This window comes from Sus scrofa, chromosome 17, assembly GCF_000003025.6.
Source record: "Sus scrofa isolate TJ Tabasco breed Duroc chromosome 17, Sscrofa11.1, whole genome shotgun sequence".
NCBI classification, from domain to species: Eukaryota; Metazoa; Chordata; class Mammalia; order Artiodactyla; family Suidae; genus Sus; species Sus scrofa.
Window position 1 is genome coordinate 50,761,130 of NC_010459.5, and position 14,407 is coordinate 50,775,536.

A 14,407-nucleotide genomic window follows, 5' to 3' on the forward strand; every position below is an offset into this window, starting at 1 on the left:
GTAATGGTCCAGGAGTTTTCACTGAAAAGACCTTTGACTTGGAGTTCCCATTGGGACGCAGCAGAAATGAATCCGACGAGTATTCATGAGGATGCGGGTTTGATCCCTGGCCTTCCTCAGTGGGTTAAGAATCCTGTGTTGCTGTGAGCTGTGGTGTAGGTTGCAGACTCGGCTGGGATCTGGTGTTGCTGTGAATGTGGTGTAGGCCAGCAGCTACAGCTCCAGTTCAACCCCCAGCCTATGAACCTCCATATGCCACAGGTGCGGCCCTAAAAAGACAAATATATATAAGTGAAAAAATGCATATATAAAGGAATCTTTGACCCATTCGTATAGAAGGAAGGCTGTACCTTCCTCTGTGTTTTTCTTAAGAAACCAGGAAATGAGAAATGGTTCTGTTTTATCTTCAAACCCACAGTGATAGATAAGATGGATTTTATGTGACTTGCTCATTAATGTTTTGCTTTTAGGTTGAAGATGAACCGAACAAAATTTGTGAAGCTGACCGAGTGGCCATTAAAGCCAACATTGTGCACTTGATGCTTAGCAGCCCGGAGCAAATTCAGAAGCAGGTAATGTGAGGTCCTGCTTGTTAAGTAAGTGGCTTTGTTTGTAGAGCTTTCATCTAATTAGTGTCTTTCCTTCCCCTAGTTAAGTGATGCCATTAGCATTATTGGCAGAGAAGATTTCCCTCAGAAATGGCCTGACTTGTTGACAGAAATGGTGAATCGCTTTCAGAGTGGAGATTTCCATGTTATTAACGGAGTCCTCCGTACAGCACACTCTTTGTTTAAAAGGTATTGATGTATAAATTCATATTTTTAAAATACTTTTTCAAATATTTTTGCTTGTGTATATCTCTGTGACTATTGTCATTCTTTTATGATAATCCTTGAATAAGATTGTCAGTTCATTTTTGTGTTTCTTAAGGAGGATGTTTATTTCATATTTCTGTATTACCTGTGAAATATCTGGTCTTGATAAACTGTGCTTGAATTCCTTTTTTGTTTCACAAAACTATCTAGTCATAGATTTTTCTCTAATCTATCCTTTAAGACCTAAAGTCAGTTAACAAAAACTTGTAAATTTACCTATTTTACCTTAATTTTCTAGATACCGCCATGAATTTAAGTCAAACGAGTTATGGACTGAAATTAAACTTGTTTTGGATGCCTTTGCTTTGCCTTTGACTAATCTGTTTAAGGTGTGTAATAACAACTTAGTGGTATTTTTAAATTACTTGATATTTTTAATTGCTTTAGTATTTGTACGAATTTTGTTTAAGAGATTGCCTTGAAAGCTTATTTGATAGGTAACTGTTTAGAGCGGCATTTTTTTTTTTGCCTTTTTGCCTTTTTGCCTTTTCTAGGGCCACTCCTGCAGCATATGGAGGTTCCCAGGCCAGGGGTCTAATTGGAGCTATAGCCGCCAGCCTACGCCAGAGCCACAGCAACGTAGGATCCACGCCGCGTCTGCGACCTACACCACAGCTCACGGCAACACCGGATCCTTAACTCACTGAGCAAGGCCAGGGATCGAACCTGCAACCTCATGGTTCCTCGTCAGATTGGTTAACCACTGAGCCACGATGGGAACTCCGAGAGTGGCATTTCTTTTGAAAAATTTCAATTCTCCCCCGAAATAGAGATGATGTTAAGATGAATTCCCATCTAGTAAGTACAGAAGTTTAACAGTTACCAGTGTTTTGTTTGTTTTTAATTTGTTCTCTCCCTTTAATTTTGTAGGACTATTTATTTATTTATGCCTTTTAGGGCCAAACCTGTGGCATTTGGAGGTTCCCAGGCTAGGGGTCTAATCGGAGCTAGAGCTGCTGGCCCACGTCACAGCTACAGCCACACCAGAGCCTTAACCCACTGAGTGAGGCCAGGGATTGAACCCGCAACCTTATGGTTCCCAGTCGAATTTGTTTCCACTGCTCCAAAATGGGAATTCCTGTAGCACTATTTGAAAGCAAATCCCAGTTATATTATTTCATTTAAATATGAGTGTGTGTCTTTGAAGGAATAGATCCATGTTTTGATTTGACTGTTTACGGAATTTAGTTTATATATTTGTACATAGACTACTTAAAGATTGAACGAGAAGGTCTTCTCTTGTGGTGCAGTGGGTTGAGGATCTGGCATTGTCACTACAGTGACTCGGCTTGCTGCTATGCATGGGTTCGATCCTTGGCCTGGGAACTTCCACATGCCATGGACGAGGCCAAAAAAAAAGATCGAAAAAAAAGTATTAATAACCTTTTTTTTTCCAGATGAGGAAAGAGGAAGGTTCAGTGTCAGACAGCGAATCAAAAGGAGAGCCAGGCTTCAAATCTAGTTTTGCTAATTTGAGAAAAACCACTTATTTCCTGTTTTCAAAAAGGAAAGTTGTATTATGATCAGAACTTTTTAAAAGTGTGTGCACAGAATTTTTCATGGTTAGGGTATTTTATTGATAATAGCTTTTTTTTCCTCTTTTTTTTTTTTTTTTTTTTTTTTTTTTCCGGTGCTTTTTAGGACCACATCTAAGCATATGGAAGTTGCAGGCTAGGTGTCTAATGGAGCTACAGTTGCTGGCATACACCACGGCCACAGCCACGTCTGTAGCATATGCCACAGCTCATGGCAACACCAGATCCTTAACCCACTGAGCAGGGCCAAGGATAGAACCCACATCCTAATGGATACTAGTTGGGTTTGTTACTGCTGAGCCACAACAGGAATTCCAGTATTTGTTTGGTTTTTTTTAACAATTTTTATTTTTCCCATTATACTTGGTTAGTATGTTAAAAAAAAAATAAAATTGGACAAAATGTGATCAAATTTTTTCACCTATCGGATTGGCAAAGATTTTTGTTTCTTTTTAATTATATTACAACTTTTAGCCAGGGGCAGGGAGGGACGGGGGTAGGGGTGAGAGTTTTAGCCAGAGTGCAGTGAAATGAACACTCTGGTATCCTGTTCATTGGGTTAGAAATGGTACTAGCTTTTCGGAGTTTTGGCATTTCACTAAGAAAATCATAATATTCGTATTTCCTAACTCCAAGATAAAATTAGCAACATTTGTTGAGTGTCTTACAGAGGCCATTTGATGTATTCTCTCCTTTGATTTTCAGATTCTATGAGATAGGCATTATTCTTACATTACAGATTAGGAGATGGGGCCTCAGGAAAATAACTTACTCAGAGTCATGCTCCTTAGGAGTAACAAGTCTGGGTTGTGTCCATGTCTGTCTGGCTTCCCAAACCTATGCTCATAGCATGCTGTTCTGCATTGGTAATACAATTCTAGAATCTCAAACTTGGAAAACTAGGAAGCATTCCCATTGTGGCTCAGGGTTAAGGTATCCAACAAGGACCCATGACTGGATCCTTGGCCTCGCTCAGTGGTTAAGGATCCGGCATTGCTGTGAGCTGTGGTGTAGGTCGCAGAAGCGACTTGGATCTGGCATTGCTGTGGCTGTGGTGTAGGCCAGCAGCTCCGATTCTAACCCTAGCCTGGGAACCTCCATATGCCACGAGTGTGGCCCTCAAAAGGAAAAAAAAGAGAGAGAGAGAGAGGGAAAGGGGGACTGAAACCAAGCAGAACCCTGCAGGGGGCCTTCCCAAGTGTACTTGGCCCCGCTGTGTCCCAGTTTGTCTAACTTGGAAAACTAGAAGTGTGCACACAGTTTTGTAGAAAGGCCTGTTTGTTGCAGTAGAATAATAAATAATTGGAAACAACCTAGGCAGGGAATTAATTGATGAGTGCTACTGAAGATAGTTTTATGTTATACACACACACACACACACACACACACACAAGGGAGTAGAAAGATCTAGTCCAAAATATTACAGACAACTTTAAAATATGTAACATATTTTTCAAAAATCTTAAAATACCTGTATACTGCAATTTAAAGATGAAATTTTGGAGAAGATATGTAAGTAATTTCAGCCTACTGCAAGGCTTTTTCACTAAGGTTTACGATAAACTAAAACCGTCTTCCCATATTCCTTTCCAAGGCTACTATTGAACTCTGCAGCACCCATGCAAATGATGCCTCTGCCCTGAGGATTCTTTTTTCTTCCCTGATTCTGATATCAAAACTGTTTTACAGTTTAAACTTTCAGGTAAGTTTCATTTTATTTTTTGCTTTCGATTCTTAATTCTTTGATGTCAAATATATTTTCACTTGATATAGACCTCTTTGCTAGCATTGTTTTTTTTTTTTTTTTTTTAATTTTCCAGAAAGAATAGATGTTAGGTGGTTTTTGTTTGTTTCAATTTTTCTTCTAACTCCTCCATTCTTTTTTGTTTGTTTGTTTGTTTTTTTTTGTTTTTTTTTCTTTGTCTTTTTGCTGTTTCTTTGGGCTGCTCCCACGGCATATGGAGGTTCCCAGGCTAGCGGTCGAATCGGAGCTGTAGCCACCGGCCTACACCAGAGCCACAGCAACGCGGGATCCGAGCCGTGTCTGCAACCTACACCACAGCTCACGGCAACGCTGGATCTTTAACCCACTGAGCAAGGGCAGGGACCGAACCCGCAACCTCATGGTTCCTAGTCAGATTCGCTAACCACTGCGCCATGACGGGAACTCCCTTTTTTTGTTTTTTAAGAATTGCACCCTCGGCATGTGGAAGTTCCTGGGCTAGGGGTTGAATTGGACCAGTAGCCGCCAGCCTACACCACAGCCACAGCACCGCCACATCCTAGCCATGTCTGACCTCTGCCATAGCTCACAACAACCCGGATCCTTAACACACTGAGTGGGGCCTGGGATCAAACCTGTGTCCTCATGGATACTAGACGGGTTCATTACTGCTGAGCCACAACAGGGACTCCCCTCACTCTCCCATTCTTCATCTACAAATTGTATTTTGCTTTTTTGCGGGGAGCAGCGGTCCACCTGTGGCATTCAGGTCAGGGATCAAACCCACACCTCAGCAATATCCAGAGCCACAACAGTGACAGTGCTGGATCCTTAACATGCTGAGCCACGAGGGAACTCCAGATTGTGTTCTACTTTATTGTAGTTCTTAGAGATGCCAGTGGGTGGATGTTTCATAGAGAAAAGTAACATTCTCTTCTGGGGCGGGGCGAGTGCTGGGGAGTCTTCCAGTAATTTATTTATTTATTTTTAATAATACCTATGTTATTAAAAATTAAGATTTATTTTCCCATTTTTAAATAACATACATATGTCTGTGTTTGTATGTGCGTATAAATGACCCTAACCTTGAAATAGATGGTTCCTTAGAAATCCAACAAATATCCAGACCCCAACCCAGCCTCCACGCTTTTTTTTTAAATGATTTTTATTTTTTCCATCATAGCTAGTTTATAGTGTTCTGTCAGTTTTCTACTATACAGCAAGGTGACCCAGTCACACATACACATGATTTTTCTCACATGATCATACTCCATCATGTGACTAGATATAGTTCCCAGTGCTCTACAGCAGGACCTCATTGCTTATCCATTCCTTAGGCAATAGTTTGCATCTCTTAACCCCACATTCCCAATCCATCCCACTCCCTCCCCCTCGGCAACCACAAGTGTGTTTTCTAAGTCCATGATTTTCTTTTCTGTGGCAAGGTTCTTTTGTGCTGTATATTAGATTCCAGATTATAAGTGATATATAGTATTTGTCTTTCTCTTTCTGACTGATTTCTCTTAGTATGAGAATCTCTAGTTCCATCCATGTTGCTGCAAATGGCATTATTTTCTTCCTTTTTATGACTGAGTAGTATTTGAAAAGTAGCATTCTCTTAGTCTAGTCAGTTAGGGGAACCCCACGTCCTAAATCACTTTGGGAAGTCACCCTGTCTTGTATTTTATCAAAGACATAGAGATCACATTCTTAGGCTTTCCTCTTTTGTTTGTTTAAGTGGATATTAATACTGGGAGAACCATGTTTTGATTAGAGGCTTCTGGCTAGTCTGTATAGAAGGGCTTTTAATGGAAGCATATCTGGGAGACAAAAGGCTGAAGAAACACTTTGGAAAGGTATAAGAACCAGTAGCATTTCAGAGACAGTCATGGCCTTAGAGCATAAAATGCCAGGTCACTGTTGCTACTGAGGTAGTGACAATCGTTCTTTCTGCCCTCGAGTCATTACTTTTAAATTTCAGGGCTCCAGGAATGAGAAGGAAGTCTTACTGTTAGAGATTCCTTTTTTTTTTTTTCTTTGTCTTTTTGCCTTTTCTAGGGCTGCTCCTATGGCATATGGAGGTTCCCAGGCTAGGGATCCAATCAGAGCTGCAGCCACTGGCCTACACCACAGCCACAGCAACTTGGGATCTGAGCCGCATCTGTGACTTACACCACAGCTCACAGCAACGCCGGATCCTTAACCCACTGAGCAAGGCCAGGGACCGAACCTGCAACCTCATGGTTCCTAGTGGGATTCGTTAACCACTGAGTTACGACGGGAACTCCTAGAAATTCCTATACTGAAGTGCCAGAGGAAGGATCCAGCTCTTTCATTGTTCATAGTCAGAACCTCATACCTGGAGTTAATTCTCCCACATGGCTACACGCATGGTGCTAGGGAGAGCATTCCCCTGAAGGACTAGGGGGAATGAACAGAGCATGAACAGCCCCAAACCGTGCCCTTCACCAGTGCTCAGCTGGAGAAATTCTTACTTAAACACTGTTTTTTTTGACACCTTCTTTTGAATTCTGCTTCCTAGAAGTCAGGTTGAATGAGGCGCTTAATAACCTGTTAGGGAAACTGACTGGGAAGGAGGGATAATCTTTAACCCTCGGGGGCTTATCCTCATTAAGAGGGCAGTACTGTGCCACAGGAAGTCAGTGACTGTAAGCCAGCAAGCCTGCTCCCTGCTCGCCTTACAGTAACTGCACTAGTTCAGAGAGGAAGAGGAATGTATTGGTAAGCACTGAGTTTTGTGAGGAAACTTCAGTCTTAGCTGAACCTCGAAGGAATAAGTACGTTAAGATTGAGGCAGGAAATAGAGGTGGCATCGTTTAAGGTGGAGAGTTTACAGAAACAGCACTAGAGTGGTTTTTGCAGCTGTCAGACAGAGCTGGAATAGAGAATTCTTGTCAAAATAGGTAATGGTTGGCTCAGCTGAGAATCGAGGACTTGAGTCTATGAGCATCTGGAAAACATTTGGTATGGTGGGGAAAACCTATTAAAGTAGAAGACATAATTATTTTAACCAAAAGTCTCAAGTGTGCATTTATTCTTCAGGATCTCCCTGAATTTTTTGAAGATAATATGGAAACTTGGATGAATAATTTTCATACCCTCTTGACATTAGATAATAAGCTTCTACAAACTGACGTAAGTATTTAAAATATTTCCAAAGTAGCCTTTTTAAAAAACTTAATTATTTGAAATATAATGTTTAATGTCAGTTATATCTGTTTTTTAAAAGAATGTTAAAAAAATTATCTGGGTACCCTCTGAGAACATTGGAGGGAGGATAGTTAATTAGACTTTAAAAAATGGAAGTGATTTGGAGTTCCTGTTGTGGCGCAGTGATTAACTAATCCAACTAGGAACCATGAGGTTGTGGGTTCGGTCCCTGGCCTTGCTCAGTGGGTTAACGATCCAGCGTTGCCCTGAGCTGTGGTGTGGGTTGCAGATGCGGCTCGGATCCTGCGTTGCTGTGACTGTGGTGTAGTCGGCGGCCACAGCTTCGATTAGACCCCTAGCCTGGGAACTTCCATATGCCACAGGAAGCGGCCCTAGAATAGGCAAAAAGACAAAAAGAAAAAAAAAAGGAAGTGATTTGAGAGCATTTAACGTTCTGATTCCTTAAAAATTATTTACTCTTGCATTGTTAATTAATTTCTGAGACTGCAAGTAATATTTGATTATGCTGGATTTCTTCACATTTGGTTGTTTGTAGTATGAATTACTCTTCTTGTAGGTCTGACTTAAGTCACCATTTATATATACGTTATTTGTCATTGAAGATCCTAAGAAAATTTAAACCTCTGTCGTAATAGTCTCTTTTGAAAAAGTTATCTACAGTAACTCTAGGAAAGAGGGGAGGTGATGTAAGTTGGTAATGTGTTAAAGTTTTCTGGTCTGGGTTTTGTAATACTACTTTTCAACATAAAGCACTTATTCTGTGTTACTCATTTGCTTATTAGTATATTTAGGTTTTACCTCTTAAGAAACAAAAATGTGAAAAGTAAAACATTAAGAATACTTCAACATCGGATAAAGATGAGAACTGGTGATTCAAGTCTCTTTGGGGAGTGGAGTGCAGAGGGAGAATCATTACTGTGGCTGTACAGCAAATCAAGCAACCAAAACAGATAGGGCTCCCATAAAATAATGCTTTCAGTCCAGTAGGAAAAAGCCACTTCCTCAGAAAACAAAGCTTGTATTTACACTGAAGTCTAAAGGAAGTGGGGGTTTTTTTGTTTGTTTGTTTGTTTTTTGGTGAAACCTGAGGCATGTGGAAGTTCTCAGGCTAGGGATAGAAGCCTATACCACAGCTACGACCCGAGCCGCTGCAGTGACAACACCAGACCCTTAAACTGCTGCGGCCACAGGAGAACTCACATGGGATTCTTATGGGAGCTGTTTGCTCGTCTGACCCAGTCCGTGTTGCCCTGTGTCTTCTTACTGTGTAACATTCCTTTTTTGTGCCCTGAGGACTTGTTAAGAGAGTTCTTTTTCTCTCTTCTCAATTTGGGTTCTCCAGCACATCATATAGCTCAAAAGGTATTTGTGGATTGCTGCCGTACGTAGTGAGGATAATTACGGCAGTCACTGCCGTGGTCTCCTGTGCTGGCAGACTTTTCCTACAAAGGTCCAGGTAGTAAATATTGTTGGCTTTGTGGACTATATGCTCTGCAGTCGTAGTTGAGAGCGGCCACAGGCAGTACTATAAATTGTGTAAAAGAAAACAAGGAATGAACATGGCTAGGTTTTAATAAAACTTTACTTCAAAATTAGGCAGTAGGTTGGCCTCTGCTTTTACTTTGTTGTTTAACGTTTTATAACCGAAATATATTTGTGACAATGTTATACAGCATTACCTTATGGAGGACACAGTTCAATATATTTGAAATGAGAACCTTCTGGGAGATAGTAAGACTACTAGCCATGTTTAAAGGAAAGTGTGATGTTTGTTAGCTTTATCACTCAGGTTTCTGTTGGAATATATTATTTTCAAATTAATATATAAATATTTTATCATTAAGCAACAGGAAGAAAAAGCCTTATTTAATTTACTTTTGAGAACTGCTCCCAGTGATTAATAAAGAAGAAGCATTTAATCTTTTATTTATTTGAAAGACCAGGTGAATAATTGACAGAGGCATAGGTGTAGTTTATAGATAACACTTCGCTTTGGATTTAATTCAGGAATTAACAGCTACTATGTGTTTATGGTAGTGTTGAAATTGTATGTTTGAGTTTTCCATTTTCTCTTTTGTGAGGATGAAGAAGAAGCAGGCTTATTGGAACTCTTAAAATCCCAGATTTGTGATAATGCCGCACTCTATGCACAAAAATATGATGAAGAGTTTCAACGGTACCTGCCTCGTTTTGTCACAGCCATCTGGAATTTACTAGTTACAACAGGTCAAGAGGTTAAATATGACTTGGTAAGGTGATGGTGGAGACAGATAATTAAGACTTTCCGTCTCTCCTCCCCCATGAAGTAAATGGTTCACTTTGCTCTGAAAAATATGCTTATTTTTGTGTTTTATTCCAGTTGGTAAGTAATGCAATTCAGTTTCTGGCTTCGGTTTGTGAGAGACCTCACTATAAGAATCTATTTGAGGACCAGAACACGCTGACAAGTATCTGTGAAAAGGTTATTGTGCCTAACATGGAATTTAGAGGTAATTGTGGCTAAGTGTAAACCTTTTTAAAATGAGATTAATTAAAAGCTCAGTTTTTTTAAAGGTATGTTAGTATAAGTTTAATAATTTAAAATTTAAGAAATGTTCCCCCTGTTGCTTTTAGTAACACGTTCAGTCTAAGTTTTGTTTAATTTGGTATTTTAACAACATGAAAGCTGCATTTAACAAGATAAAAGCTGCTTTTAAGAAGATAAAAGCTGCATCCTGTGGCATGTGGAGGGTCCCAGGCTAGGGGTCAAATCAGAGCTACAGTTGCAGGCCTGCACCACAGCTCATGGCAACACTGGATCCCCAACCCACTTAAGTGAGGCCAGGGATAGGACTTGAATCCTCCTCATGGATATTAGTCAGATTCGTTTCTGCTGCATCACAACGGGAACTCCTGGCAAAAGGTCTTTTTGAGCAGTTGCCTTGAGGCTACAAGTAATTGATGATAACTTTATATACAGAGTTGAAGCCCACTTAGTTTGTGCTTTAGGTTAAGACAGATCTGTATTTGTCTACAAAATGTCTTTCTTACAGTTGGGAAGAGCAAGTAGTAAATGTGGAAAGGAATTCTGTTCTCTATCAGCAGTCATTAGATCATTCAGTCTGAAACAAAATGAGGAAATAAAAGATAATGTGGGAGTTCTTGTCGTGGCTTTGCAGAAACAAATCTAATTAGTATCCATGAGGATGCAGGTTCGATCCCTGGCCTTGCTCAGTGGGTTAAGGATTTGGCATTGCTGTGGCTGTAATGTCGGCTGGCAGCTGTAGCTCCGATTCTACCTATAGCCTGTGAACTTCCATATGCTGCACATGCAATCCTAAAAAGCAAAAAAAAAGTATATGCAGTTAGTCATTTGTTGGGAAAGAACTCTTTGGTGTAAAACATGACAATTCTGGGAGTTCCTGTCATGGCACAGCGGAAACGAGTCCTACTAGGGACCATGAGGTTGTGGGTTCCATCCCTGGCCTGCTCAGAGGGTTGAGGGTTCTATGTTGCCGTGAGCTGTGGTGTAGGTTGCAGACGTGGCTCAGATCCCGCATTGCTGTGGCTGTGGTGTAGGCTGGTAGCTGTAGCTCTGATTCAACCCCTAGCCTAGGAACCTCCATATGCCGCAGGTGCGGCCCTAAAAAGCAAAAAAAAAAAAAAAGAAAGAAAAGACGAATTCTACATACCCTCCTGCAAACTCAGCTGTAAAAGTAGAATGAGGAGTTCCTGTCGTGGCGCAGCAGAAATGGATCCTACTAGGAACCATTAGGTTGCGGATTCGATCCCTGGCCTTGCTCAGTGGGTTAAGAATCCGGCATTGCTGTGAGCTGTGATGTAGGTTGCAGACGTGGCTCGGATCTGGGATCTGGCATTGCTGTGGCTCTGGCGTAGACCAGTGGCTACAGCTCTGATTCGACCCCTAGCCTGGGAACCCTCATATGCCTCAGGTGTGGCCCTAAAAGGACAAAAGACAAGAAAAAAAAAAAAGAGGTAGAATGACTGGCCATGTCTTTTAAGAAGTGATATGAAATATCATCTTGCTTTGTAGCTGCTGATGAAGAAGCCTTTGAAGATAATTCTGAGGAGTACATAAGAAGAGATTTGGAAGGGTCTGGTATGTATTTTGGATTTTAGCTGTTGGTCTCTTAGCAAGTCAGTTGCTCTCTTTCTAGTAAACATTGGGAGTTGGAGTTAGAGTGTCATTTCAGCTGGCTTTCATTGGAGAGCTATTTTCCTTCTTCAACTTGTGCACGTTAAAAGCAGCTCTTTATGAGCTGTATCAAAGTATCATATTAAATCATTTGTCTTCTCTTTTTTATATACTTGTGTTTATCGTGCTACTGTGACCTTTTAGTTTCATTCTCATTTTTATTGGGGGAAGATTGTTTCTCATGATTTTTGTTGCTGATAGCTTTCTGATGGCAATTTGTTTTCTTATAAACTTGATCAGTTGGTTGGTGGTTGTTTCTTTCTCCCATGATGTGTTTCCCTTTGATTTTATAGATATTGATACTAGACGCAGGGCTGCTTGTGATCTAGTACGAGGATTATGCAAGTTTTTTGAGGGCCCCGTGACAGGAATCTTCTCTGGTTATGTTAACTCCATGCTGCAGGAATATGCAAAAAATCCGTCTGTCAACTGGAAACACAAAGATGCAGCCATTTACCTAGTGACATCTTTGGCATCGAAAGCCCAAACACAGAAGGTGAATCTTTTCAGTATAGTTTTGTTTCTAAAACAGGCTGGTCAGTAACCACAGAAGTCAAGAAGTACTATATTTCTGGTGATCCAGCCCATTCTGCTAGATGATGTGTTAGTTCTGATTAAAATTCATATTGTTGCCGGAGATGACTTTATGTTGATGTATGAAACACTTAAGTCTCTTATGGACCAAAAAATTGACAGATGTCACACTTATTCCCTTGGCTGAGACTCAGTGAATAAAATGTGCTAAACTTAGATTCAGCTTTTCTCTAATTTAAGGAAGTTTCTTTATTAAAGTAGTCTTGTAAGCAGTTGATGTTTTGAAGTGTACATCTCCATTCTTAACCTGGTTTTCTAACGTTACCTCCGTTTCCAATGTGGTAGATACATATACAGGTTATTTCGTGTTATTTCACCATGTTCTAAATTTTTTTTTTTAGCATGGAATTACACAAGCGAATGAACTTGTAAACCTGACTGAGTTCTTTGTAAATCACATTCTCCCTGATTTAAAGTCAGCTAATGGTGAGTTTTGTGAAATGTTTTTAATACAACTTACTCTATATAGGCAGTTTTTATTTGCACTGGTTTTTTTAAAGTACAAATTGAGTATCATTATGGCAAGAGTCATAATAAAGTCTCTTTATCACCATGATACTGAGAACCGTAGCTCCTATCCTTATTACAGTTGTTTCTTTCTTGTATTTTTAATTTTTTTTTCTTTTTCGGCTGTACCTGTGCCATATGGAAGTTCTCAGGCCAGGAATAAAATCAGAGCTGCATCTGCAACTTACACCACAGCTGTGGTGATGCTGGATCCTTAACCCACTGCACTGGGCCAAGGATTGAACCAGCAACACCACAGAGACAAGCCAGATCATTAACCCACTGTGCCACGGCTAGAACTCCCACAGTTACTTCTTTTGTTGAACACTCTCAAATATTTTCCCCAGATCTTGCCTAGGTGAAATTAACCTTCTATAAAAAAGTTGCTTATGTAAAAAGAAAATAGGAACAAGTAAGACTAAATTGTCATTTAACTTTGTTAATCCTAATATTTGTATATAACCGTATGTATGTGTGAACTGAAGCTCTGCTGTGAGCTGTGGTGTAGGCTGCAGACGCGACTCAGATCCCGCGTTGCTGTGGCTGTGGTGTAGGCTGGTGGCTACGGCTCCAATTTGACTCCTAGCCTTGGAACCTCCATATGCTGCGGGAGCGGCCCTAGAAAAGACAAAAAAAAAAAAAAAAAACCAGAATAGCTTCAGTTCCAGAAGAAGTTACTGGCATTATTTCATGGTCCAAATTTTTTTTTTTTTGTCTTTTTAGGGCTGCACCTGTGGCATATGGAAATTCCCAGGCTAGTGATTGGATCAACGCTGCAGCTGCCAGTCTACACCACAGCCACAGCAACAACGGATCTGAGCTGCATCTGCGACCTACACCACAGCTCACACAACACCAGATCCTTAACCCACTGAGTGAGGCCAGGCATTGAACCTACCACTCATGGGTGCTAGTTGAGTTCACTAACCCTTGAGCCACGATGGGAACTCCTCTGTTGTGTTCTTAACCCACTGAGCCACAATGGGAACTCCCGAAATCATTTTTATTCAGCTACATAAATAACAAATGTTCATTTATAATGAAAATTAAAGGTAAGGGAAAAAAATAAAATTACTTGCAATCGTATTAGAATTAATAGCTGTGTTGTAGATAATTATGTAGTTAACTAAGCTTTAATTACTTGACATTTAGCTTATCAAAGCCATGTTTTAAAAATCTGATAATGTGGAGTTCACGTCGTGGCACAGCAGAAACGAATCAGACTAGGAACCATGAGGTAGCGGGTTCGATCCCTGGTCTCGCTCAGTGGTTAAGGATCCAGTGTTGCCGTGAGCTGTGGTGTAGGTCGCAGATGTGGCTTGGGTCTGATGTTGCTGTGGCTCTGGCGTAGGGTGACAGCAACAGCTCTGATTGGACCCCTAGCCTGGGAACCTCCATATGCCAAAGGTGCGGCCCTATAAAGACAAAAAAAGACACACACACACACACAAAATCTGATAATGTCACTGATTTGTCATAGTCCTTAGCACTTGAATAACTGTAGCTTAATTTTTTTTTTTAACAGTGAATGAATTTCCTGTCCTTAAAGCTGATGGTATCAAATACATTATGATTTTTAGGAATCAGGTAAGTAGCTTTTTCACTTGTATGTTATATATATCTCTTAAGTTTTCTTGTTTTCCAGCTTCTATCTCCTACAAGATTAACAATATCTCCTTAAGAATTTAGGATTCTAGACCATGCTTAATTTTCCTCAGTTTCTCAAAAATACTGTTTTACAGTGAATTTATTAAAAATTGGGTATTAGGAGTTTCTGCCTGTGGCA

The 14,407-nt window shown here is 40.4% G+C and overlaps 1 protein-coding gene across 2 annotated transcripts in view; it reads left to right on the forward strand.

Annotated features, from left to right (window-relative positions):
- CSE1L (chromosome segregation 1 like) overlaps positions 1-14,407 on the forward strand; it is a 51,940-nt gene that overhangs the window by 16,234 nt on the left and 21,299 nt on the right. For both annotated transcript variants that reach the window (XR_002339831.1, NM_001243215.1), the window contains 11 exon segments: positions 471-572; positions 652-797; positions 1,114-1,204; positions 4,005-4,112; positions 7,197-7,289; positions 9,407-9,574; positions 9,685-9,814; positions 11,359-11,424; positions 11,814-12,016; positions 12,456-12,540; positions 14,147-14,208. Coding sequence is in view for 1 of the 2 variants with exons in the window: in NM_001243215.1 (NP_001230144.1) it covers positions 471-572; positions 652-797; positions 1,114-1,204; positions 4,005-4,112; positions 7,197-7,289; positions 9,407-9,574; positions 9,685-9,814; positions 11,359-11,424; positions 11,814-12,016; positions 12,456-12,540; positions 14,147-14,208 (1,254 nt within the window). In the remaining variant the exon portion in view is untranslated.